The 27,290-nt window shown below is 46.1% G+C and overlaps 1 protein-coding gene across 3 annotated transcripts in view; it reads left to right on the top strand.

Annotated features, from left to right (window-relative positions):
- Positions 1 to 5,711, top strand: part of KY (kyphoscoliosis peptidase) — a gene marked incomplete at its 3' end in the record, with an annotated part of 43,138 nt that extends 37,427 nt beyond the window's left edge. For all 3 annotated transcript variants that reach the window (XM_084231698.1, XM_084231697.1, XM_084231696.1), the window contains 2 exons: positions 773 to 963; positions 4,816 to 5,711. In XM_084231698.1, the coding sequence (XP_084087824.1) occupies positions 773 to 963; positions 4,816 to 5,711 (1,087 nt within the window). The remainder of the gene's footprint in view (positions 1 to 772; positions 964 to 4,815) is intronic.
- Between the last annotated feature and the right edge of the window lie 21,579 nt (positions 5,712 to 27,290).

Genomic DNA, 27,290 nt, shown 5'->3' with positions numbered 1-27,290 from the left:
GCCATAGTGGGGCAGGCTGATGATGCAGGGGATGGAGCATCTCTGTCCCCAAGTTCTGGCCTTAACTTAAGGGCATGACATTTGTCCTAGACCATAATGTCCATCCACAGTCCAGATTCCTTTTATTCAAAAAAACAAAACAAAACAAGAGCATTGTCTCTGAATTCTGCAGTTTAAACCCTGACAGTCCCCTACACAAGACAAAAACATGGGTGTGGCAGACACCTGCACGCAGGCCTCTGCCCTTGCTCACCTCCTTGGTCTCTGTCAGCTTTGGGCACTGCTTGCCTGAAGCTGAGCAAACCTCCTCAATCTGACGAGTCTCCTCATTCTCAATCCCCATCACTGCCCCCCAGACAGCCTAACTTGCCCCCAGAGACCACAGAAGGGCCTCCCATCCACACAGCTGCCCAGGTGTGGGTGGATGGAGGTAGTGAAGACAAGCCCCCTCCCTCCTTGCCTTCTGTCCTCTCCACTCTGTACTTCCCACTCCCACCTGGACATACTTGCAGGCTTTGTCTTAGAAGGGGCCTCAGATATCCTGCCCAGGCTCCTATTTCTAGAAGCAGATGCTGAAAGGGAGTCTCCAGTACCCACATTAGAATTGGAGATGGTGACTTTCCCGTTTGTGGTATCAACTGGGCCCTGCTATTGGGAGTATTAGGCAAAAGAAAGCCCCAAACTGCCCCAATGAGTCCCACCTGCCCCTCTGCAGAGCTGGGGTCCACCTACCACCTCACATGATTATTGACCAGCTCCTCCTCTGCTCTAGCTATAATGAATTCTACTTCCTCACCCATCCCGCACTGTTCATCGAGGACCACTTCCCAGACAACAAGAACTGGCAACTGCTAAAGCCTCCTCAATCCCTGAGGCAATTTGAGAACAACATGTATCACAAAAGTGAATTCTACAACAAGGGGATGCTGAGTGCCCACCCGGATATGCCCATGATCAGAACAGGTAACCATGGAGCTTCCGCAGGCCAGGCAGCCCCCTGTGGGCCTCTGGGAGTCTGAGTCCACGGGAACAGCCCGTGGGGCCCCCCAGGGCCGGGGGACTTGGTGTAGGCCGTGTATGTGGGCCTGTGGGGGTTGCTGAGGCAGACAAGGTCATCAGGCTCTCAGGTGGAATGTAGCCATAGGTCACATTTGCAGGGACAAGAGCCCACTTGCACCAGCATAAACCAAGAAAGGGATACCTAGGAAGTCCACGAGTTTCCCTCATTCCAGGGGGCTGCACCTACAGCCCAGCCCATCAGGGAGCTAGGCCTGAAAGTCCAAGCAAGTGAGGCTCAGCGCACACAGTTCTCACAGCAATGACAGGACAGCCTCAGTCCGGCTCCACCAAACTCCCAGCTCAGGTGCCCAACGGAAGCTCACTAGCCTGTGGTGTTCTCCCCAGCTTCCTGCGGAGAGCATCAGGGGGCCCAGCAGGGCTGGTGTCTGTGAGTCAGTGGTCTAACCAGTTAGTGAGGTAACAGTAAGGACCTCCCAGGACAGAGGGTGCTGGGAGGCTTTGTTGTGGGGGATGATGGCAGAGCTGGGTCTGGCAGCTGGGAGAGAACAGGAGAGAGACATGTTTCAGGAAGGGCACAGAAAGCCTTCCAATCTCTGAGCTCCAGGACCCCTAAACAAGGGCCGGACTCCTGGGAGCACAGCCCGGCCTCCTGAAACCCCTTTTGTCAGCTACGGATACTTGCTGCTCTCCAGGAGAGAGAGAGGACCAGTCTGTACCCTGAAGCTGGGGGTACAGAGCACCACGCTGGACTATCTCATGGAGAGTCTGGACTGACACTTTCTCTCTCTTTGTCCACGGGGGCAGCAGGCACAATATGTTCACACTCTATGAGATGTGGGAGACCAGACTCCAGGGTCCAGAACTGTGGCCATGGGGCTGGCAGGTCTACCACCAGCTGGCTATGTCTTCTGCAGACTCATGCTGCAGGCCTCAGCATAGCTAGAACTGTGCACCCCCGCTCTTCAGCCAAGAACTGCCTATGCACCCTGCCTCAGTCTCGGGGGGCCTGTGCTTGCAGGATGGAAGGCCTGAGCTCACATTGGCTGTTAGCACAGGGTGGTCTGAGAGTGGGCCCAGAACCAGCGGGAGCCCCAGCCAACTTGGCGGGTGGTGGGGACACAGGTGCCCCCGCAGTACTTGCAGCTGACTTATGGCTTCAGCTGACAAAGGTTTCCTTAACTAGGGTGCTGAGCTCTCACATATTTTTCAATAACTACAAATACCTGGTGGCACCTGCTACTGAAATAACAGCTTGAGGTTGCTGTCTTTGGGCCTGTGTTTCCTGGGCTTCCATGGGCTGTACCTCAGTCTGTGCTGTCGGGGGTGGGAGGGACATGGAACCCCAGGGAAGAATGAACCAGGCCATCAGTTGTTTGCCTTTTCAAGAGACATAAAATGTAAACACCAGGTTTCTTAATATACAGTAATTGAGAATCTGACTCCATACTCATGATAAATAGAGAATAGTTCTCTGCTGGGGCTAGTTAAGAGTGGGGATGGGAAAGAAGTAGAAGAGGGAAGAAAGAGGATGTGAAAGTCATTGAAAGGGAAGAGAGGTCAGAATGGGCAAGAAGTGGGGGACAGAAGAGGTTACAGAGTTTCCCAGGGGTTGCAGCCCTTTAAGTCTTCTCAGCCATTCAGCTCTGCTTTTTTAAGAAACCCCAGGGCCAGGCATCAGAGCCAGACCTGGGACATGGCAGGACTGGGGACATGTGGGCCCCTTCTCCCAGGACCCACAGGACAGCAGAGAGAGCAGACATTACTATCACTCACTCACTGCAGCGTTGCTAAGTTCCCCAAAAAAGACACAGAATAAAGAGAGCAGCTTCCAGGGTGCAGTCTCAGCCAGGCACTGGGAAAGGCTTCTTTGCAATCAAAACATTCAGTTGACATCTTACCTGGGTTCAGGGAAGTAGTAGAGGGATGGGAGGGCTGTGCCCCTAGAGGATGTGAGGCCCCAGCGAGGAGGGCCTGGAGGCCTCTCCACTGCTCTCCAGCTTGATGGTGACCTACAGAATGAGCTGGGAGTGCTGGGGGCTGTTTCCACAGGAGACTTGGTGGCCATGTGGAGGCCCTGGGCAGCACTTCACGCACCACAGGTGAATTGCTTGGGGACCTCATAACAACTCTGATGATGATGGAACAGGACAGGACCATGAGCACTGATGGGGGAGACAGTTTTGCCCACAGAACCAGCTTGATTCAGTGGAGGGAGGGTTTCAAGCAAGAAAATATAACATGTCTGTTGTTCTTGATCACTTTCCTTTGGAGGTTACAGGGGACCGGTGTCCCGTGGTGACTGACAGCAGGGGGGAGAGAGTGTAGATGAAGAACGTAGCACATAAGCACAAAGAACCCCACAACTTGTGTTAAAAAAAGGGAAGGAAGACAGCCACTGTGAAGACTAAACAAGTGGTGGACACAGGGGCGGAGATGATGTCCAGAAAGACATGGCCAGCAGCCTGGATTCTGCAGACTTGGGAGAGCAGAGTCAGAGGCCCAGTTTCAAAGGTAGATGGATGGCAGAGACCACAGCAGGTAGCAGAAGGCAGGAGAGGAGCTGGCTATACCTGAGCAGGCAGGGAAAGTTTTCAAATGGAGGAACCCAGAAGAAGGCAGAAGGGAGGGGCTGGGCTAGCTAACTTGCATCCCTGATCCTTGCCCACATGGGGAAATCTCATTCCCCTGTAGGGAGCTGCCCCCAATGCAGTAGCTGGGCAGCCTGGAGTATGGAAATCAGCAGACTAGGTGGGAAGTCTCAGGTGCATCTGTCTTAGAGCCCAGGTACGGTTGTCTGCCTCCCCAGCAAAAGCCTTGGGCCCCAGACAGGAGAAAGGTTACTTACTGGTAAGCATGGAGCAGACAGCCTGACACTCCTTGTGCACCTCCATGCTGAGGCAGGGAGGGCAGCTGGCATTGGAAGCAGGTGATCAGTTTCTGAGAGGAAGGCGCAGTAAGGTTCTCAGAGAAGCCATTTCTCTGTGGGAGAGCTCATGGGTTACGAAGACCAGAGAACTGACCGACTGTCCCCAGAAAACAATGACCAGGATAGAGGAACAGAAGAAGATGAAAATACCAGGCTAAGTTAGAGGCGGGGTGGGGAGGGGAGGCATGAGTGTATGGCTGTAACAGACCCTCCTCTGCACTCACTGGCCCTTCTTCCTAGAATAGTGGCCAAGACAAGCCAATGTGAGAAGTGTGGCAGGGGAGTGGGGAGTCGGGGCGTGAGGAGCAGCCCCATGCCTGATCACAGTCTCTAGGAGTGAAGAGATCCCAACTGACTTTTCAGGTAATGTGTTGACACGACAGCTATCAGCACTAATGAGCAGATGCTAGAGAGAGCAGCAAAAGCAACACTTGCAACCTGGAGGAAGCATCACAGAGATGCTCTCCAGCCTGGGCCATAGGTCCTCCTTGCACCTTGACCCTCCATCTCCCTGGGTCTGGGATCAGGTTGCACTTCCATGCAGCCTTCACTAACTGGAATCAGGTAGGTAGGGTGAGTGTGTGCAGCTGGGAACAGATTTTTTTTTCTTGGGAACCCCCCCACCCAGATTTTAACTCACATGAGGCAAACTTCCTGAATGGGGCAGGGACAGCAGTGTGCTGCAACCGGCTTATATAATGTCCAGTGGTGTCATGTTACTTGCTTAAAATCAATTGTGGTGAAAGTATTTACACCACAGAAATGGGCAGATGCTACAAGTCGGGGTTTTCCCTTTGGAAAACCAGTTGTCAAACATTGACCAGCACACGCTGGACTTCTCTTGCCTGACCTTGGCCTTCTCTCCACAGTGAATGGGAAGGCCACGGTCACCATCGAGAGCTGCACCCCAACGCTCTTCATGTTTATGCTCAATGGTAAGCAGGAGCACGGTCTGCTGAGCCTCAGGAAGAACGGGATGAAGCTGGAAGTGTATCCTCCGGCCATGGGCACCCACAAGCTGCAAATCTTCGCCAAAGGCAACTCCGACATCTACAGCTCAGTGCTGGAGTACACACTCAAGTGCAACTATGTGGACTTCGGTGTACAGCTGCCAGCAGAGCTGCACCAGCCCGTGGGCCCCAGCTGGTTCTCCGAGCAGATGGGCATCGTGAAGCCCTCCCACCCTGACCCCATCATCCACACCAGGGACGGGCGCTGCTCCGTCAGCTTCAGTGTAGAGGAGGGCATCAGCGTCCTGGCGTCCCTGCATGGGGATGATGGGCCCTTCACCGAGGAGACGCAGCGGCGCTACATCTTCCAGCTGCACCGGGAGAAGCGGACAGAGCTGAAAGTCCAGCTGCCCCATGCCGGCAAGTTTGCACTCAAGATCTTTGTCAAGAAGAGGCAGGAACCAGGCAACTACATCTTTGTCTTCAATTATCTCCTGTGCTGCACCAATACCAAGGTGAACTGGCCCGTGTTCCCCGAGAGCTTCGGCAACTGGGGGCAGGACAATGAGCTGCTGGAGCCTCTGTCGGGCGTGCTTCCTGCCAACCGAAATGTCCCATTCAAATTGAAGTTGCATGGCATCGCCAAGGCCCTGGTGAAGGGGCAGGATACGTGGCCACTGACCCTGAACCGCGACGGCTACTGGGAGGGCAGCTGCAACACAGCCGGCTGCCAGGAGGTCTACGTCATGGTGCTGGAGAACGCCAACCACAACTTCTACTCCTACATCCTGAAGTACAAAGTGAACACCCAGTGAGGGCCTGGCCCAGACGCACCCCCCAGAGGCCCACGGCCAACCCTGCACAGGGAGGGCCCGAGGGAAGTGCAGAGGGCCCTGGACACCACTGAGTCTGCATGAAATCTCTTCTATGCCTCTGCCTCAGTCTCCCTGCCCTGTCATGGGAGCTGTGTTCTGATGGCTTCTCTCAGTGGCACTGGCCGAGGGGACAGAGGCAAAGGCCCTTTAGAAGAAAAAGGTGCTATTTAAATCCAAGGTATTGTAAACTGTACCCCACTGCCCAGATGCTCCCCTTCTCATATTAATGCTGTTGTGGTTGTCATAGGGTTGATGTGGGAAAACAGAGAGATTGTCCCGGCTGAAAGCTTTTCGCATGATGAGGACCCTTATCCTCCGCTCCCTCAAGCCCAACAGGGACCTGATTTGCAAGGCTGAGTCATCTTGCGTCATCGGTCCCTTTCACATGGCATCCAAGTGTTTCTCACCAACTCCTGGACCCCAGGGAAGGTGGGACCATCAATTTTTGCAGACCTAACCATCTTCTGCATTCCTGCTGCCACTTCATTAGTCGCTTCTTGCTCTTCAAGATGAAAGGTGTGAGAGGAAGCCAGCCAACCCCCAATTGCTAGCGCAGATGGCCTCCACAGACTTTGTTACTGGGGATGGCAAACAGGACATGACTCCAAAGCAAAGAGCAGCCAGTGCCCACTCTGGGATGCCCTGGATGGGAGGCTGGGGAGGAAGTACACCTTAGTACTCCTGCAACCCGATTCTAAAGGTGTGCAACCTCTGACTGTGCCCTCAGAGGAGCCTGTAGCTCAGTTACCTCAGTCTAAGGCCTGGGGGTGACCTTCCAAGTCTCAGGCCCCTGCCTGCACCCTACCCAGAAAACCTTAGCAGGCCTTTGAGGAGCCGTGTCAGTCACCATGCCCAAAGATCGAGGTGAGGCGAGGAGTAGTGCAAATGCTTTAGTGCTGAGGGGATTCCCGCGATACTAAAGCTCTGCTGGCCCCCAAGAGCAAATCCGCAGATGGGGGTCCTGGGCCTGCCCTGGGAGCAGGTTTTGGGCTTGAACCTATTTCATCTCTCTTCCTCCCTTCCTCTGAGATGAGAGGGCTCCTGCGCCCCACCTTCTGTGGGGACAGTTCAGAACCTCTTGCTTGCTCAGGTCTGAGAAGCCTTGGCTGCCCAGCTGGCCCTCAGCAGCACCTCCGGTCAGTGTTGCCATGGCAACAGCAGATGGGCTGGCTCAGCGAGAGCAGCCAGGAGGGAAGGATGGAGAGGCCCAGCATGGCCTCCGCAACACCATCCCGACCACTCTTCGAGGTGGATCCTGGTGACTTCCAGGCTTCTCTACCTCTGCTGTCTCTGTCATCCCCGAGAGCCCGCCCTGCCCAGCACGTTCCCTCATGGCTGCTACAAATGCCTCCAGGCTCAGCTACAGACAGAACCGGCCGGGGACCCTCACAGCCTGCTCTGCCTTCACCCGCACATCACGTATTCAAACAATGTTCAAGGGGCACCTGCAGCACCAGGCATCACAGTAGACACGGACCACAGAGGGAAACCAAGGAGCCCTGTCCCTGCCAGACCTCGGGGTGGTGGCAGCAGCTTTACCTCCTCAGCCTCTCTCTCGGCACATCAGTCCAGCATCCCTTTAGGTCTCCTCCCTAGAAGCTCCCCTGTACCACCCAGCATGCACCTGGCCCCCAGCAATTTAATACGGTGTCCATAGTCCCCCAGGTGGGGCTGGGAGGCTGCAAGCCATAGGGGGGCTGAGCAGCCCTGCCTGCACCAGCGCCCTCTAGCAGACTGGCCCCCAGACATCCATCCCATTAAGCCTGGAAAATGCACAAAAGTCCCAGCGGTCAAACTGCTGTGCACAACAGGGAAACAAGGGGAGTTTCCACACCCTCAAAGCAACCTTTTCTCACACCTTTGATTTCATGGACTGAAAGAAATGTGTTTCATCAAAATAATAAGCGCCTTCTATAACTCATGTCACTCACAGGCCCAGGGCTGGCAGCCACTCTAGTCCTGCCGAGAATGACAGGCATCTTTTTAGATGCCTATATAATTAATCAATTCATTGTGGAGTGTGCAGAGGATGCCACTCTGCAAAATAGGAGCTGTCCCGAGCACAGCGACAGAGACCAGTCTCTCCAAGCATCTGCAGAGCCTCCCAGAGTCCCTCCCTCTTGTTTAACCAGGCACCCCCTTTGTAAGGACAGCTGTGGGCACAGTCAGAAAATCACCTGCATTTATTTCCACTGAAGTAAAAATATATGAAATGAAATCCAATCTTCATGAATTTTTACACGCATGCTGCTCAGGGTAGAAATTCGGAGTTGTATTTTGAAGTCTTTTATTCAAATCCCCATCTTTGTTTCCTGGTGGTGGAGCCCTGCAGGTCGGTGGAATGGCAAGGGCGCCCCCTGGTGTCCAAAGTGCGGATCTTCTGTGCTGCAAACCTCTGCGAGGCTGAATCTATCACCCAGGTTTTGTTAGCAGAATTTGAAAAATGCTGCTGAGATGTTTAAGTTACATTCACCGGGTGCTTTCTCGTGACTTCTCAGCACTTCCTCGTATGCACACAGAGAACATCTTCGCCACATACGGACTGTGAGGCGAGCCTGGGGGACTGCCTGGCCTGGTGACAAGGCATGGAACATAATACGATTTAGGAGTATTTTGCCCCAGAAATCCCTTCTTAAAACAGAAACATGATCTAGAAATGGACAGGACAGCTTTGATAATACTCATTACTATGCCAATGAAGAGTTGAAATTTATCAATCTCAAAATCTCTTGCTAGCAAGTCCTGAATTGGCAGCCTGAGCCCAAAAGCAGAGCCCTGTGGTTCTGGAAAGTCGGAGAGAGTGAGGGGGTGGAGAAGCAAGTGGTCTTTGACCATAACTGTAATTAACTTCTTTTTGGCTTGTTTGTGAAGCACCACCGACACAGCTGGACTCTGTTTTCAATCTGATTATGATCATTGTGAGTTTTCCATATGCTACATTGTCCCACCAGGGCATATTCCTCACACACAACCTGCTGAGATTAAAACGAAATAAATAGATTAACTGAAGCATGAAGGATTTACCATAGACATAAAGAACTATTTCCTGTTGTTAAGCAGGAGGGACAAGTTGCCAAAAAAGTTTGTGAAATCCTCTTCTCAAAACACTTGAAAGGAGGAACGTATTCCCAGTGGTCTAGGGGTTTAGATGCCATGCTGACCGGAAGGATTATGTTCTCCCCAAACCAACTACTCCTTGAACTACACTGGATCAGCCACAGCAAACACAGGCTGAACTTGCCTCATCCTTTGCTATGGGCAAAGTACTCAAAGGGGGTGTGCATCTGTGTCCCACATTAGTTTCTCTGAGGTCTAGAGTTTCTTTTCATTTGGGGAAGTAGTTGGAAATCTTAAGAGGTGATTACTTTTCATAACGTGTGTATTGAGTTGTGTGGGCCGGTGGTGGCTGCTGAGTATGCTTTCCCCACGTTGTTGCTGGTGTTGTTTTTCAATAAAATTTATATTCATTTTTATCCAACAATGTAATTATCGATCCATTCTTATCACCGCTCTCACAAGGGGGGGACAAACAGGAAAAAACACTTTCATGTTCAAAGAGAGCCCTAGAAAAAAAAAAAATCAATGTCCCAGTCATTTGAATGTGATGGTGAGATGCAAATGAAATGTCAGGCAAATAGCTATTTAACATTAAAGAAAACATAATTAGGTTAATTCCAGCCCCTCTCTGGCTCACATGCCTTTGAAGGGCATAATGGCCATGTTTGTTTGTTTGTTTAATTGAATGTTGTTTAACTTGAAATTTTTTAAGTTAATCTTAACTTCTGTTTTTAATGAAAAGGAAAAAATGCAACAAAAATGTGTCCGTCTACCTTTCAGTTGTTGTTTGGAATTCGGATAAATATATACATTTCTTGATATTCACAGACGTGTGGAAACTTTCCAGCAGGTTACCTAAGCAGGTTATTCATAAATTAGACATTTAGGGGAATACAGAAAATTAAATTCTAGATACCTCTAAGAAGCTGCTGTAACCATGGAGACCATTCCCATAGCTTATAGTGTGAAGGACAAAAAGAACTTTGTCCCCAAATCTGCCCTCATCTTGTCCCTTGCTGCTCCATCCACAAACACAAGACTCAAGAGGCTTCCTCAGGAAGAAGGCCAACAGCGGACCCTATCTTTAACAACATAGTAAGAGGAAGTAGAAGAAATAGTCCCTCACTTAAGAGAAGAAGGAACTTGACTCATTAGAACAAACTGAAAACGCCACCCCCGAGGCTGGAATGGAAGGGATGACCTCTAACGTCCCTTCCAGTCCAGAGAGTTTGTGATGCTGTGTCTTCGTGAACAGATGCTAGCAGGCGGTAGACCTGGGATTGTCAGATGTGGAACATGTGAAGGGCCCTGCTGTGTTAAGAGCCTGCCCTGCAGCCCCCAGCAGCCTGCGCTGCTGGCTTCTCTCTTGCCTGAGGGCAAGGGGCTGGAGAAAACCCAGCAGAGGGACCAGAGGGAAGCACCAGGCCTGACAGGATGCTGCTTTTCTCTGATTTGCAAGAAAAAATAAAGAAAATTAAAAGTCAAGCAACAGCAATACCTCACTTGGATATCCACAGGCCTTCCAAAGCCCGAAGCCTGAACCTAACTCACTTTTCTCCCCTCAAGTCCCATCCAACACCTCCTGGCCCCCAGTAAATGCATCCCCTCCTGGCCCCCAGTGCAGTAAACACATCCCTTTCTGGCCCCCAATGCAGTAAATGCATCCCCATCCCCAGGTAGCTAAGTCAGGTTCATGGCAGCCATGAGTGACTCCTTCTTTCTTTGTAATGGTGAAATCTGATCCATTATGTCTTGTCTCATACCTGACCTACTTTTCAAACCCTTGTCCACTCCATCACCACAGCCTTTGCTATAATTCAGATACACCGTTATGATTGCTTCCCGTGATGACAAGAGCCCCCCACTGACTCATGACTCTCTACGTTCTTCCGTATGTATACCAGGACTATTAGTTATGTTAAGACAAGATATCCATGAAGGCCTTCCAAAAGAGGCATGGCATCTCTGCAGAAGACAAATTTGTATCAGGCAGGCACTAGTCAAAAAGTTAGGTATTCGAACAAAAACTGGTCTTAACAGGGAATCAGGAAGAAGTTCATAGTCTCTCCCTTTTTCTGGACTCTTAAAAAGGCAAGAGGCTGAGGTCTGCAGTCAAAGATGCTAGTATATAGGGTGGCTGTAAGTCGCATAGGGACTTGTGACAGGGTGAGTGGTGAAGTCTGGACTGAAGTTGAGCAAGTTATACCTGGTATATCAGTTTATCCACATCCATAGCTCACAGATGATTTCTCCATTGTCCTGGAACCTACAACAGTATTGATCATTTTTCAAGTGTGCCAACTGGATTCCCTAGGAAGAAGGTGCTGAGACCAGCTTGGTAATGCACACAGTACATTAGAGGCTAATATATAACAGATAAAGAGGAAGAAAGCAGGATTAGGCAGAGAGAACCTCAGACAGTGATGCACATCTTGGCCAACCTAAGAGTCCCGAGTTGTACAGAAACAGCCAGGCCCTTGTGAACCAACTCTACTCAGTCAGTGGCTGGGATCAGCCTAGGAAGAACTTTGCCTCAGTTAAAAAACTAAGGCAGACTTCTGGTTTTAAGTCTAGCATTCAAGAAGCTCAGAAGGCATTACTCCATTCTGAACATGTCAAAAGGTGGACCAACTGAAAAATTAAAAATTCTTGTTAGGTCTGTAAGAGAAGTGAGGTTTCAACCCACAAAACTAGAGACACAAACAGGCAAATACATAGACTCACAACTCATTGTGGAGAAATCTCCATGGGAACCAATATCTGGGTAGAAAAACCTGAACTGTAACTGATGGATTGGTGGAGGCTCAGTGTGAACAACTTTGAGAGTTGAAAACTCCAAGGGGATCCACTCATCAGGGAGACCCCACATTTTAGTTTTAGTTCCTGGATCTATACCTGGTTCTCACGGTGAACATCTGAGCAAAAGAGGAAAAAAATCCCTCATGGTTTTAGTGGCAAGGTGGGGAAATAAACCTATAGGCAGAGAATCAGTAAGGACAGTACCACCAATCAACTGTATATAATTGACATTTTTAGACTACTGACAACAGAGTACACAATCTTCCCAAACTCACGTGGAATAGTCATCAAGTTCCATAATATTCTGGGCCAAAATATATTCCTCAATCAATTTAAAAGAATGGAACGTGCTCTCTGTCTACAATAGACATAGACTAGTAGTCAATAACAGAAAGATCGTTGGAAAATCCAAAAAAACTTGGATCTCAAAAACACATTTCTAACTAATACATGGGTCAAAAAGGAAATCTCAAGGGAAATTTTAAAATATTTTGAACTACATGAAAATGAAAACACAACTTACCAAAATTTGCCGGGTGCAGTGAAAGTTGTGCTTAGAGGGACATTTATAGTATTGAATGCACTTACTAGGGAAAAAAGACAGATCTAAAATCAATAAGCTCCCACTTTAAGAAGCTAGAAAAAGAAGAACAAAGTAAATGCAAAGTAAACAAAAGAAAAGAAATAAAAATTAGAACAAAATCAATGAAATTAAAACAGGAAATCAGTAGTGGAAAGTCAACAAAATCAAAAGCTGGTTCTTTGAAAGGATCAATAAAACCAATAAGCCTCTATCTAGACAGGCTAAGAAAAAAAAAGAGAGAGGACAAAAAATACTAATATCAGAAATAAACCAGGGGACTACAGATACCATGGATAATCAAGGAATACACTGAATAACTCTATGCCCACAAATCTGATAACTTTATGTGAAGTGGTCCAATTTCTTGAAAGACAACAATCTACCAAAACTCACACAAGAAGGAATGGGTGATTTGAATAGGCTTATATCTGTTAAAGAAATAGAATCAATATTTAATAACATTCTACACAGAAAGCCAGGTCCAGATGGTGAATTATGGCAAACATTTAAGGAAAAAAAAAATCATATGAATTCTCTACAATCTCTTTCAGTAGATAGAAGCAGAGAGATTATGTCCTCATTCTGAGGCCAGCATTACCTTAATACCAAAACCACACAAAAACATTACAAGGAAAGAAAAAAAACAGACTAATATCTCTCATAAACATAGAGGTAGAAATCCTCCACAAAAATATTAGCTAATCAAACCCAACAATGCATAAAAGCTAAGGCAGTCCCTGCTCTCCTTGCAGGCAATCAGCAAGTTTTCTCTTGAAGGGAAATCTGTGCAGGATATATCCAGGTCTGCCACAAAGGTGTGCATTTGGCTGTGTCACTGAGGATTCAGAAAAGACTGGCTGGGAAAAGATTCTGGGGGTGAGGCTAGCTCATCCCACAGCCATCTGGAATCCAGTGATCACTGGTGAGCTTTCTCCAAACAGCTTGTCCAAGGGACAGGGGCAGTTTCCAGGCTTGGCTGCCTCTGCACAGAAGGGGTGTGTGCCCCAAAGGCAGCCTTCATAGTTCTGTGACTACTTTGATAGAAAGCAGCTTCCTCCTTACTTCCCCTCTTGGTTCCTCCTGATTAAAAAGTATCCTGCACGTAGAATAAGTGATCGGCAAATTTTTGAAATGGCCATCAATCAGTCCTTTCAAAGGCAAAATAATAGAGGGCTGAGTTTCTTAATGTGGCTGTTGATTAAAAAGACTGTTAAATTATGACATACTAAATAGTCGCCTCCAAATAACTAGGAAAGGACATCCCTGTCTACAGACTCCTCGCCCCTGTGGGAAATGTATATTTACAGGAAGAGAAAAATCGCCACCTGGCTGGGGACACTCTGGGTGTTTGCCTCCGGGAAGCAATCAGGGCAGCCGATCGATGGCAGGAGTGTCCTTCATCTCGGGAGACCCACCGCCTTCAGCTTGTGGTGAGATTGCTTTGCATCCATCAGGGCATGCTGACCCCCTCCATGACATAAGGAATCAGCCATCATTTCACTCTGGCTATGTGGGGACTGAGAGAGTGAAGTCCTGCTCCCGGGTGGCAGGGAGGACTATAGAGAGGCTGGTGGCAGGAGGGCAGAGGGACCGCCATAACCATGAATGGCCAAGAACAATTGGGCTGCATGACTAATGAGGTACAGATGCTAGGAGTGAGGGGCCCCTGGCAGCTCCCATACGGGCAAAGTCTGTGGATAAGGGGAAATGAGGAATCCATTATTTAAAATGAAATTGTTAGAGGGAAAAGGAGACCTATAACAAAATGACTGTGGGATTAAAGATTGCTAGGTGAACGCTCTGCTGATAGGTACATGTATTGTTTGCTTGTGAACACCATGGGGAGCTGAAAATTAACATTTAATTATATTACAAACAAATTCAATGTAGCCAGGTTGCCAGAGGCATTTGGAGGCTGTCCCCTACCCCCATAGCCTTTATGATAATCCCCCCTTGGGACTGGGGAGAGCGTGGGCACCATGAACATTTACAATCATTTCATCAGCTCCCTTTCCATCTCCCAGAAGAAACAGCAGAAAGAACATGTTAACCTGATCACAGGAGGAAATCCACTTTCTGAGTAAAAGCTTCATTTGACACTTTTAAAGCTCAACAAGAGTGTAAAAAGTCCATTTTAAAAAGAAGCAAATGGGCTCCTTCCTGGAAAGATGGCCTCTTAGCCGCTAGTCCCCTGTTTAACTGAAAGCTGTCTTGCCCGGTCAGGAGCCATTAGTGTATGATTGAAGCCTCCATGTCCCTCCATAAACATTGATTTGACTTGGGGAAGCCCTGTGGCTAACTGGAGACCCCTCCTTGCAGATTCAGTCTATTGTGAGATCCATGGCTTAGACCCTGTTAGATAAAGGCAGGATGATATAATAGTTAGGAGAGCAGACCCTGCAGCCAGCCCCCTAGGTACCACCCCAGCTCTGCCACTTCCCAGCTGCCTTTGGCAAATTACTGAACTTCCTGTCTTAGTTTCCTCAGCAGTAAAATGGGGATAATCAACACCTGCTATGTATGTTTCTTATAGAGATCAAATGAGTTAACAGGAATATAGTGAGCAGTCCCTGGCACATACTAAGTGTTCCATAGGAGTTGTCAGCCTTATGAAGATGATTGACCTCCTGTGCGGTGCTCCCTGAAGAATCCAAAGGTCACAGACTTCTCATAAAATCATAGCAGTCACCCATTCCAGCCTCTTACACTAGCAATTCTCTCCCAACACACAGCCCTGCCTCACTCAGAATCCTTGCTGGGGCCAGAGTTCACCATTCCATGGGGCAGTCATTCTGTTCTTGGACATCTCTGTTAAAAGGCCCTGCCATATATATAACAGCCTTAAATTTCAGCACTCAAGCCAATCTGCCCGTGATTCATGCATTATCTACATATTCCAGGGTCCCCGTATGGTAGGAGTTCTAAGCCACCAGTGCAAAGACTGGCTCTAATCTGGTAGTTCAGGGAACTGGGCCAAATAGCTGCAATATACCTAGACAGTAAGGCATTCAAAAGAGAGGAAAATCTCTACTCGAGAGAGCGCAAACCAACATCTGAAACCACATGAAGAAAAATAATTGTTAAACAAAATAGTCTGTGAGTTCACTTATATGTGGCTAATAAAGAAACAAATGAATGAACTAAATAATATAAAAATAAATATTTAGGCTATAAGATCAAATCAGTGGTGACCAGAAAAGGAGGGGGAAAGAGTATAAGTAAATCAGTTTAAGGGGACAATTGTATGATGAAGGACCAATTGGACTTCTAGTGATGATCTTACTGTTGATAATGATATATACCCGAAACCTATATAAATTTATAAACCAATGCTACTTCAATAAGTTTTTCTTTTTTTTAAAGACTTATTTACTTATGCATACAAGAAATGGGGTGCAAGCCAGAGGTGTGGGAGTGAGAGGATTCAACAGAGACAGAGCGGGCAACAAAAGACAGACTGACTGAAATACACTGCTGAGGGGAGCAGCAGGCGAGTCAGGAGAGGTCTGCTGTGCCATGTGGGTATCTCCCTGGCTGGGGATCGAACTCGTGCTGCAGAGGCGGATAGCTTCATAGGTTGCATCTTAACCCCTTGTGCCACCAGGGAGGCCCAAGAAGTTTTTCTTAAAGAATTTGATTGGTTTCAATAAATTATTTTTGTATAGTTTTAAAAAAAAGTGCAATCTGTACACTCTATGGTGAGACCATCCCCAGACTTTATTCCACATAATGCCCAAACCGTGCTGGCTGGCTTATATCTTCCAAGCAAAGACTGGAGAATTCCTCTCCAAGAAAACTGACCAACCCAAGACAAAGATCCACAATGCTGTGGGCAGCACTCCAGTGAAAGGATCAGGATTTGACATTATCACGTTGGATTGCAAATGGCATCTGTAGTGGCTTAAATTATACTCACTCTTCCCTTCATAATTCCCATCCCTGTAAGTGTTAGCAACATTTAAGGACTACGTTCGAACAAGCAGAATATGGCAGAATGACAACTTGTGATATTCAAGATTAGGATATGGAAGGCATTATCACTTCTTCCTAGTTTCTTTCTCAGATCACAGGGAAAGCAAGCTATCAGGTTGTAAAGACTCCCAAGAGCCCCATGGTGAGGGTCATGTGGAAAGGAACTGAAGCCTCCAACCAACAGTTATGGGAGTGAGCCATCTTGGCAGCTGATCCTTCTGCAGATTCTGCAGCCTATCTGACTGCTACTGGAGCCCCCTGAGATACCCATTCACCCCATTCCTAAACTTCTGACCCATAGAAATTGTGAGAGAACAAAAGTTTGTTCTTTAAAGCTGTCATACTGGGAATAGTACTAGGGTAATTTGTTACATAAGAATTTGTTACATAAGAATTTGTTACATAATAATAGATAATAGATAATGTGCATAGCATTTTAGTCTCTCAATATTTCAAACAAAAGAACTTTCAAAGATCCCCAGACTTGAGGAAAATGTCTGACTAATAAGAGTGCCAGGAAGCAAAAGCTAATACTAGCAAACACTAGTATAGTGCCTATTTTGTGCCAGGAACTCCTGAGGATTAAATTATTAAAAACATAAAGAAAATTTCCCAGGATGGTGGGACACACACAGAACAATGAATGAAAACACTCATTCAAAGGCTCATGATTATGAACTAATGATCACTAGGGACAAACAGGTCCTCCAGAGGAGAGATAAAACAAGTGACCTGCAAAGGATTAGAAATAAAAATGTTTTCATACTTCACAACAATCCTGAAAGTGAAAATAGAGTTGAGCAATGCCTTAAACATCCTGCAGGAAAATGACTTCAACCTGGAGTTCTAGAGTCGTTCAAGATATCCTAATGTGAGAGCCAGAATAACAATATTTAGAGACAGTCAAGGTCTCAAAATAATCTACGTCCTATATGCCATTTCTCTGAAGGAGTGTTCTACCTAATGAGGAAAATAAGTCAAGAACCAAGCCCTCTTAGGACCAAAACTCCTACACAAAAGAGAGAGAAAGGAATACCTAGAAGGATGGTAATGGGATGTCTAGAGAAAACTGCAGTGAACGGGCTGAACAAAGCCTAGAAAGGAAAAGGACAGGCTGGTCTAGGAGGTATATCATAGGAAAAAATTAACTGGGATCAACAAATTGGTAAACTGATGCAGTTGATTTTATTGAAGGAATTTTATAGTGACACTGGGGAGTTGGAGGGCTCTTTGGTGAAAGGTGTGTATATGTATTGTCCCCTTACTCATTATATAGTATCCATCCCTGTCACTCGTTACCTTTTTAAACTGGAAGTCTATTTTTCTCATTTAAGGTTTGCTGTTCCTGCCTTCCTTTGGGTCCCATTTGCTGTTAGGATTGTTTTCCAATCCTTTACTCTAACCTGTGTTCATCTTTGGAGCTCAGGTGTGTTTCCTGGAGACAGCAGATTTTGTTTTCTGATCCAACCAGACATTGTGACTTTTGATTGGTGAGTTCATTACATTTACATTTAGGGTGATTATTGATGTAAGAGGGACTGTTACTTCCATTTTGTCTTTAGTTTTCTGGTTTTATTTCCTTCTTCAGTTCTTTGTGGATGTTCTTCTCTTTGATTTAGATACAAGAGCCTCTCTCAACATTTCTTGAAGGGGAAACTCTTTCAGCTTCTATTTATCTAAGAAGGACTTTATTTCTCTCTCATATGTGAAAGAGACCCTGGCAGTATAACATATTCTTGGCTGGCAGTTTTTAATCTTTGTGTTTTTATCATATCATTCAGTCCTCTCCTTAATCATATTGTTTCCTCAGAGAAGTCAGATGTAAAGCTGACAGGGATACCTTTATTGGTTATTTGCTTCTTTCCCTAGCCAACTTCAATATTTTTTCTTTCTCTTGAATTTTTGGAAGTCTCACTATTATTTGTCTTGGTGTGGGTCTCGTTAAATTTAGGTAACTAGGTGTCCTTTTAGCTTCATGGACTTGTATATTTAGTTCTTTTCCAGGCCCTCAATCTGTTGGAGCTGTCCAACTGGGAGGAATGGCCTGAAGTGGCTAGACCTTTGCATCCCCAGAACCTCAGGAAAGCCAGTGATACCTTCTGGCTGGACAGTATGGTCTGAATTGCAAGATTTTCCCAAGAGGTGAAAGGGCTAAACTCTTCCCCCTGATGACCAGATGCTCCCAAGTAGGACAGGATACCAAAAGCACAATGGCCTAGTCTAAATCTTCCCACTAATGTCCCAAGTGAGGCTCTCTGGAAAGGGGAAAGAGAAGAGCAGCCATTAAAGTTTAAAAGCCAGAACACATGTGGTCAGTGTTCCTCATGTGGACTGCCAACAAGTCCAGATCTACCTCTCTCTCTCTCTCTCCCTGCTTCAAACACTTGGCATTCATTCTTTGATTTTCTGCTCCACACTGAGCACAAAAACCAGCTGTTACTGACAACAGTTCTGGTTGCTGAATTTGGTTGCAAAGTTCATGTCGTTGGTGACATTCCTGAAGTCTGCTGTAAAGTTGTCAGAGTAGCCAATGTCTCACTTTTGGCTATATACAAAAGCAAGAAGACCAAGATCATAAATTTTGATGGTAGCAATAAATTTTCACATACCAGGAAAAAATGCACAGAAATTTTTTTAAATGTTACACCATAGAAAATATAAATGAAGTTAACATACATATGAAAAGATGCTCAACATATTTAGCCAATAGAGAAATACGAATTAGTCCTGCAATGTGTTCTTACTACACATACACTAGACTAGCGATAATCCAAAAGACTGATGACAAGCAAGCATCAGTGAGGATATGGTTAAACTAGAATTCTCATATGTTGCTGAAGAGAATATAAAGTTGCTTTTTCCCTTTGAAAATAGCTTGGTATTTTAAAAAGTTCACCATAAACCCAGAAATTCAACACAGCATTCCAGGAAAAGGGCAAGAACCAAATTTGTATGAACCAAATCTTACCCCTGGGCGTATAAGTAAACACACAAGATACTCATTACCTCACTGCAAATTTTATGTATGGTCTTGCCATATATACTTTTTATAATATATTAAATCATGCTATGTGTTCTTTGTGAGCATATACAAATATAAAATTATTGTTGTAAAGTGTTAACAACATTATCAGGATAGTACTTGCTTCCAGAGATAGTAAAAAGGGCATGGAATTGGAATCAGTCATAGTAATCTTTTACTCTATATAAGACATGATATGTGACTAAATGTTAAATTTGTTAAATCCAGGGGGAGAGAAATTATTCCTGCCACTATTTTTTAAAAAATGAATCTTTGTCTAATCCAGGATTGCAAATATTTTCTTTTGTTTTCTTCTAGAGGTTTTATGGTTTTAGTTCTAAGTGGAAGTCACTCTTACAAAATGAGCCCATTCTTCCTGTAGAGTGAAACAAAGACATGGGGATAACCAATCTCTATGGCATGTGTCTCTGGAACCCTGCAGGCAAAGGAAGATTGCTGCCTGCTTTTTGCCCTCCCCACCGTATTTCCTGGGGGCTTTGCCTACAGTAATGGACCATGGTATAAGGCGATCCTTATTACCCCAATACTGGTGTAGGCAGAGGTTGTGAACTTGACTGTTCAGCCTGCACAGTATTAAAAAATGAAACAAAACAGAGTTAACCAGTGCTAACATTTAAAAATCAGGAGAACTGAATTAAAGTCTGAAAGATCTGCTTTTCTTGAGAAGCCAGTGAATAACTTCACAAGGAGAGTGGCAGCACCCTCTTTGGACAGATGGAAGTCCAGGTCACCCCATTTCTTGCCTCTCTGTCTCCCGATCCCCCTCTTTAGTGACTGATATTACCAGCAAGGTCCCATCTACAGATTTTTTATTCTCTTCCCTGTGTTTCACCTGGCCTCATGACAGCCTTGCTGAGCAAAGATCAGAGCCCACATTCTGCATGTGAAGAAACAGCCCAAGGGCGTACAGCTGCTAAGTGGAGAAGTGACTTTGAGGCCCTTCTTCCCTGCTTTCAGACTTATTTCAACAGGGCCCATGGTGCTGGATACAGCATTGTCTTTAAGTATTGGTGATACAAATTGCTAAGGCCCATAATGCTTACTTATCAGAGGTTCTGGGAGCAGCAGTCTGTGTTCCCTGTGCTGGCATCTTCAGGGAACAGCAGTAACTCAGTCTTCAAAGATGAGGGGTTGGCCTAATTAGGTGTTTGATGGATGAATTAATAAATGAATTGTCATCTGAGTAGCCCACATATGTTTAACCATTAATCAAAATAGATTTTAACTGCAGATATATTCAAGCTGAGGCATAAAGGGAGAGAAGGGCTGGCCTACAATGGCTCAAAATACAACAAGCCTTTACCACCAAGGGCCTTTCACTCATGGTTAAATCATAAGAGAGAATTTCCCATGATGAGGTTATTTGCACCAGCCCTCTAGGGTAAGCTAGAAAGGAAATAGGGCGTGTATCTGGCACAAAGATTCCAAGAGACCCCAGGGTACCCCAGGTGGAATGCTCCAACCTGTCGTGTGCACAAACTAGTTCTCCAAGTTGCCCAAAGGTACAACATGAATAATCATTTAACAAAACTTCCCTTGTCTAAGTCTGTGAGCTCATCCATTAGAGACTATGTTCTAGCATCACATGTGACACTAAGCACAAATACTGCCCCTTCCACACAGTGAATATTTGCAAAGGACAGATTGACCAGGCACAAGTAAGTGCAAGTAACTTCCAAGTCTCTAAATTCTCAACCTGGGCTCATGGATCCCCGACCAAGGATAGAATTTAGGGCTCCATGTACTCAGGCAAGAAAAATTGACATTCTTATTCTCAATTGACTCAAACTAAGATTTAGTTTTGATTTCATTAGAAATACAAGCCATAAACCACAGCAGTGCTGGCAGTACCTGCAGCTTTATTCCAGTAGAAATCACAGATATTTTCATATCTCATTGTAGTTGTTGCACACATCTCAAAATATTATTTTCATGCACCACTGTTTCAAAAGCATAGTAGGTAACAGACCTGCCTTTCAGTCTTGTTATTTAATGAGTTAATAAAGATGCATATATAATACCCTATCACAAATCTCTTTTTTCTTCAGTTTTGATAACTGTTTGTCAATGTAATTGGCTTTCCTTTTAACATATATTTTACTTTATGAACTTACAGTTCTGAGGTGTCCATAGGACTCACCACTCTGCCAAAGAAGTCCCTGGCACACAAAAGGTTAAGAACCTGTTATGGGCACTAAAGCTGTAACAGCCTTTGGCTGCAGGCTTGCCCTTCAGCCCCCCTTATACCTCTAAGTGCCTAAGGTCACCCAACTCCCAGTGACACGGGGAAGATATAGGGAAGATCATCAAGGAGCAGGATCAGGAATTGGTGGCCAGTAGGAGAAAGAAAGGCAGATCTTCCACTTCCATCCTGGCCCTGGGGGCATCTGAATGCAGTGGTTCCTATTCTGCTTGAGCATTTTTTAAAAAGATTTATTTATTTATGTATACAGGAACTGGGGTGCAGGGCAGAGGTGTGGAGGGTGAGGATTCACAAGAGACAGAGTGGGGAGCAGAACAGGCAGATTGACTCAAGTACACAGCTGAGGGGAGCAGCAGCCAAGTCAGGAGAGGTCTGCTGTGCCATGTGGGTTGCTCCCTGGCCAGGGATCAAACTCGTGCTGCAGTGGCTGCAGATAGTTTCATAGGTTGCATCTTAACCCCTTGTGCCACCAGGGAGGCCCTGCTTTAGCATTTTTATAAGGAATACTTAATAACACTGAAAATTTTCAGATTTGTGAGAACAGTTTAAGAAATGTGGATTTAAGTAATAACTTAGCCTAGGAAGATACTGGAATTTCTTGGTTGTGTTAAATAATGTTTTAATGTCAAACTTTTTGGGAGCAAAATAAACAGAAGCAGGGATGCCTTCTTATCTAAAATTTGTAGCATTTGTGAGGTAGCAGGTTGAACTATTAGTGATCTAGAATGTTTCCCACCGTTTGCTCACAGGTCCAGCACTTATGAATATGAAAAGGCCACTGCTAGGATTCACGCTGCGCATCAGGATGGGGATCCCTGAGAAGTCCCTGGGCTCCTGCCAGTAGTCACTCTTGCTTTTACCAGGACTTGTACATTTGGAGTTCATGTGCCCACTGCAGCTAGCTAACCAAGGCAGAGGGGCTAGGGAGTAGAACTTGTTGCTATGTTTATAGCATTTAATCTGGGCTGGGGATTTGAAATGCATGCCCTAGATTACAGTAAGAGTCAAGAATCGGTGGGTTGTTTTTAGTTACTGCTCTATATCAGGGTCCAGAGATGGTCCACCGAGAGGCTCTTGTGTCCCCAGTCAGCAGTGTGGGAATCAGAGCAGCTCTGGGGAGTGCAAGTTGCTCATCCACACCAGACACCTCTCCAGGGAATGACTGTTCCATATAGGCTGTGGCAAACCAGGGTAGAAAGGGACTTAGCCATCTGTCTTCATCACTGAAGAAGTAAGCAGTGGACTTGGCTTATGGACTTGCCTTTCCTTTGTTTTGCCAGGCATGCTTGTACAGCTATTGGAGGACTTGTTAAGCAGGGTCAGGGACAGTCCCCTATCCCCACATTTCCCTATCAGTGGTCTGTAACCCTCCCGAAAGCATTTCATAAACAGTCCTCCTCTAACTAAAACAGTGTCTAAAGAGTACTAGAAAGAGTGCCAAGGGACAGAGCCAAGGTGGAGGATAGGTCTTTATGGGTTCTCACCCTGACGTCAGGGCAGGTCGTGGGCTGAAGGGTTCCAGATTCACAAACACTGAGGTTAGTACCAAGCATTCCTGCAGCCCACACATTACATTCAGCTAAGCAGCTCTGGCTGGCTGATTATTATGGATTTTGCTGCCAGCACCTGGGAATGGCTCCCCTCGGAGGCAGCACTCCTGTGGAGTGCTGACTCCTAGCAAAGCCCTAACCCATGGGCTCTCAGGCCCAGAACTGTGCTGCCCATAGTTACTCACAGAGCTGATCCACCCTCGAAATTGTGCTACCAGTGAGTGGAAATTGAGAGCAGAGGACATGAAATTTCAGAATAGCATGTGGTATATGTACCATGTTGTTTTCTGAATATAAACTTGAAATTCTTAGGGGTTGTTATACATCACTTTTTTTTTTTGGTAAAAGTTTCATTAAGATATAATTCATATGTATATGTACCACATCTTCTTGCTCCAGTCATCTATTTTTGGGCATTTGGATTGTTTCCAAAGCTTACCTATTGTAAATAGTGCTGCTATAAACATAGGGGTGCAGGTGCCCTTTTGAATCATTGTTTTTGTGTCCTTTGGGTAAATACCTAGGAGGGGAATTGCTGGATCATATGGAAGCTCCATATTACTCAGCAATAAAAAAAGATAAACTCGAACAGAGGGCGGAGCAACATGGCGGCGAGGAGACGCTGCGAGTAAGATCTCCCATTAAAAAAAGTTAATAGGGAGGAAAAGCGGCAGGTCCCAGTGAGAACTGGGACACGGAAGATAAACGGACGACTCCAGCAAACTGCCCGAAGAAGAAAGTGGCCATAAAAGAGGACCAGAAGGGAGGGAAGCGCAGAACCCTGCTCCCCTCCCCCGCCCACAGAGGCGGCACTCTCCGACCGGCAGAGAGGAGGGAAAAAACAAACCAAAATGGCCAACAAGAACAAAGGACGCAGCAAGCGGGACTGTGAGTGGAAAGGAACTATTGCAGCCACCACACCCCGTGAACGGGAGCTGCGGAGAACCCTGCAGGATCCGCCGCAGAGGTGAGCTCCAGGCGCCATTAAAGAGAGACCCCGCCCCTCAGGAGGAGACCAGCACCAGCACACAGCCCCGGCCCCCCGGTAAGCTTGCGCGGAAAGCTGCGCGCTGGAAAAGCAGACGCGGATCAGGATTGCGCGGAAAAGCAGCGCGGATCGCGCTGAAAAGCAGTGCGGTTGAAAAGCAAACGCGGATCCGGATCGGATCGCAGCTGCCCAGGTCCCCGCGCCTGCGACCTAGGCTTGCGGGGAGACGCGCGGAGGCCCTCCCTGAGTGAGCAGGAACCAGGCGCCCAGACAGGGGAGCGGGATTCAAAAGGCGCCATTCCCGCGCCACTGATCTGGGCTACAGCCCGCATCCTGGAACTGAGGGCTTTGGAACTGAGACCCGGGGCACGAAATTAGGGGCGTGGGTTCCCCACGACGGTGGGGCACAAGGCAGACACAGCACCCCAAAGCCGTTGAGGTGTACCCTACCATCCCCGCTCTGTTCCCTGTCCCACGGGGTGGAAAATCAGCTCCCCAAGGGCTCTAGGAGAGATCTCTGGCGCCACCTAGCGACTTGAAGCCAGCAGAGACCCCTGAAGGTGCCAGTGGCCAGCTGGGGAGTTAGCCCACACCGGGCCCCTTCCGACCAGTAGTCTGAGACCACAGGGAGAGCGAGCACCCACAGCCGGGGCAGACCAGGCGCGCAGAAGAGTGTGCCTGAGACCGGACGCGCAGGGAGTGTGTCCCACATCACCATTTTAGAACAGGGACATTTCTTCAGTAAAGACTACCTGCATAAGGCTTCCTCAGGAGCCAGAGGTGAGCGGGGGAAGTTCACCCACGCCAGACCCCCTCTGGCCTGCAGTCCAAGCCCAGAGGGGGAGCAGGAACCCACCGCCGGGGCAGACCAGGCGCACAGGGGAGTGTGTCCCCACAGCGGCATTTTAGAACAGGGACCTTTCTCCAGTAAAGACTGCTAGAAACTGACAGATGACTCCTGGAGGAACCAGAGGGGAGCAGAGAAGCCCACCCAAGATGCCGGCCAGTCCCAACAACACAGTGTCCCAACGCATATGGCAAATTAGAAAACAGACAGTAGGGAGGAGAAGAACCACACGCAACCTAGCAACTCTCCAGACAAAAAGCACACCACAAAAAGAAAACCAGCCCCCAGATTGCAACGACAATAACTTGGAAGAATTTCTGAGCCTTCCAGAAAGAGAATTTAAAATTGCCGTGATTAAAAAACTGACAGAAGTCATAAAGGAAAACAATGATAAGGGAAAAATAATCAACGATCAGAAGAATGCAATTGAGTCCCTAGAGAGGGAAAACAATGGTCAGAAGAAAGAAATTGAGTCCCTAAAGAGGGAAGTAAAAGAAATGCAGGAGATCAAAGAATTAATGGAAGAACTAAAGAATTCTGGGAAAAGCAATGAAAGCAGAATAGATGAAATGGAAGAACGAATAAGTAATCTTGAAGACACAGAAATAAAAAGAACCAAAACAGAAAAGGAAAGAGAAGTACGAAGGAAAAAGAACGAAGAAAGACTTCGGGAACTATCTGACTCCATGAGGAAAGGAAATATAAGAGTTATAGGAATACCAGAAGGAGAGGAGAGAGATGTAGGAACAGAGAAAATATTCAAAGAGATAATTGAAGAGAACTTCCCAAATGTGAAGAAGGAGCTGAAAATTGATATACAAGAAGCAAGAAGAACACCAAACTTCCACGACGAAAGGAAAAATACAGCAAGACACATAATAGTAAAGCTCCCAAGAATCCAGGACAAGGAAAAAATAATGAAGCTGGCAAGAGGGAAGAAACAGATAACATTCAAAGGAAAGCCAATCAGGCTGACATCAGACTTCTCCGAAGAAACACTACGGGCAAGGAGAGAGTGGAGGGACATAGTCAACAGACTCCAAGAAAACAGATGCCAACCAAGAATACTCTATCCCGCAAAGCTCTCCTTCCTCTTTGAAGAAAGAATATGGACCTTCCCAGACAAACAGAAACTCCAGAATTTCATTACAACTAAACCCCCACTCCAAAAAATACTACAAGGAGTCCTAAAGCCAGAACCTCAGAGGGACGAATAACAACAAAAGAAGGCCAAAGAAAAAAAAAAAAGTTATTAAAAGAATAAATAAATAAAATCAAAGGAAAGACAATCACAATGGCAAATACAGATGCTAACATATCAATATTAACTCTAAATGTAAATGGATTAAACTCTTCAATAAAAAGACATAGAGTTGCAGCCTGGATTAAGAAACAAAACCCAACCTTTTGCTGTCTCCAGGAAACACATTTAGCTACAAAAGATAAAAATAGGCTCAAAGTTAAAGGATGGAAAACAATCCTACAAGCAAATGGACCAAAAAAGAAAGCAGGAACCGCTATACTTATATCAGATAAAACAGATTTCAAACTCAAAAAGATAAAAAGAGACCCCAATGGTCACTACATTATGATCAAGGGGACAATACTTCAAGAAGAAATAACACTCATTAACATATACTCACCAAACGAAGGAGCACCAAAATATATCAGACAACTGTTGTCCTCTCTGAAAACAGACATCGGAGAAAACACATACGTTGTGGGAGACTTCAACACACCACTATCAACAATGGATAGATCAACAAGACAAAAAATAAGTAAAGAAACCAAAGCTCTAAGTAAGGACCTAGAGCAATTGGGCTTAACAGACATCTATAGAACACTAAACCCCAAAAAAACGGAGTACACATTTTTCTCAAGCGCACACGGATCATTCTCTAGGATCGATCACATACTGGGGCACAAGACAAACATCAACAGATACACCAAGATTGAAATCATATCAACCATCTTTTCTGACCATGAAGGCATCAAACTAGAAATAAACCAAAAAAAGAAGGCAAGGAACTTTCCTACCTCGTGGAGATTAAAAACCACACTACTGGAAGACCACTGGACTAATGAGGAGATCAAAGAAGAAATTAAAAAATCTTTTGAATTGAACGACAAGGAGGACACCAATATCCTAAATGTATGGGATGCAGCAAAAGCAGTAATTGGAGGAAAATATATAGCAATAGAAGCTCACATCAAGAACCAAGAAAGAACTCAAAGAAACAACCTAATCTCGAAGCTCAAAGATCTAGAAAAAGAACAACAAAAAAACCCCAAAACCAGTAGAAGAAAAGAAATAATAAAAACCAAAGCAGAAATAAATGAAATTGAAACTAAAAAAACAATCCAAAAGATCAATGAAACCAAGAGCTGGTTCTTTGAAAAAATCAATAAAATAGACAAACCCCTAGCCAGGCTCACAAAGGAAAAAAGGGAGAAAGCACAAATACACAGGATCATCA

The sequence above is a fragment of the Talpa europaea genome (genome assembly GCF_964194135.1).
Source record: "Talpa europaea genome assembly, chromosome: 4".
NCBI classification, from domain to species: domain Eukaryota; kingdom Metazoa; phylum Chordata; class Mammalia; order Eulipotyphla; family Talpidae; genus Talpa; species Talpa europaea.
This window is presented reverse-complemented; position numbering and strand designations above follow the sequence as displayed.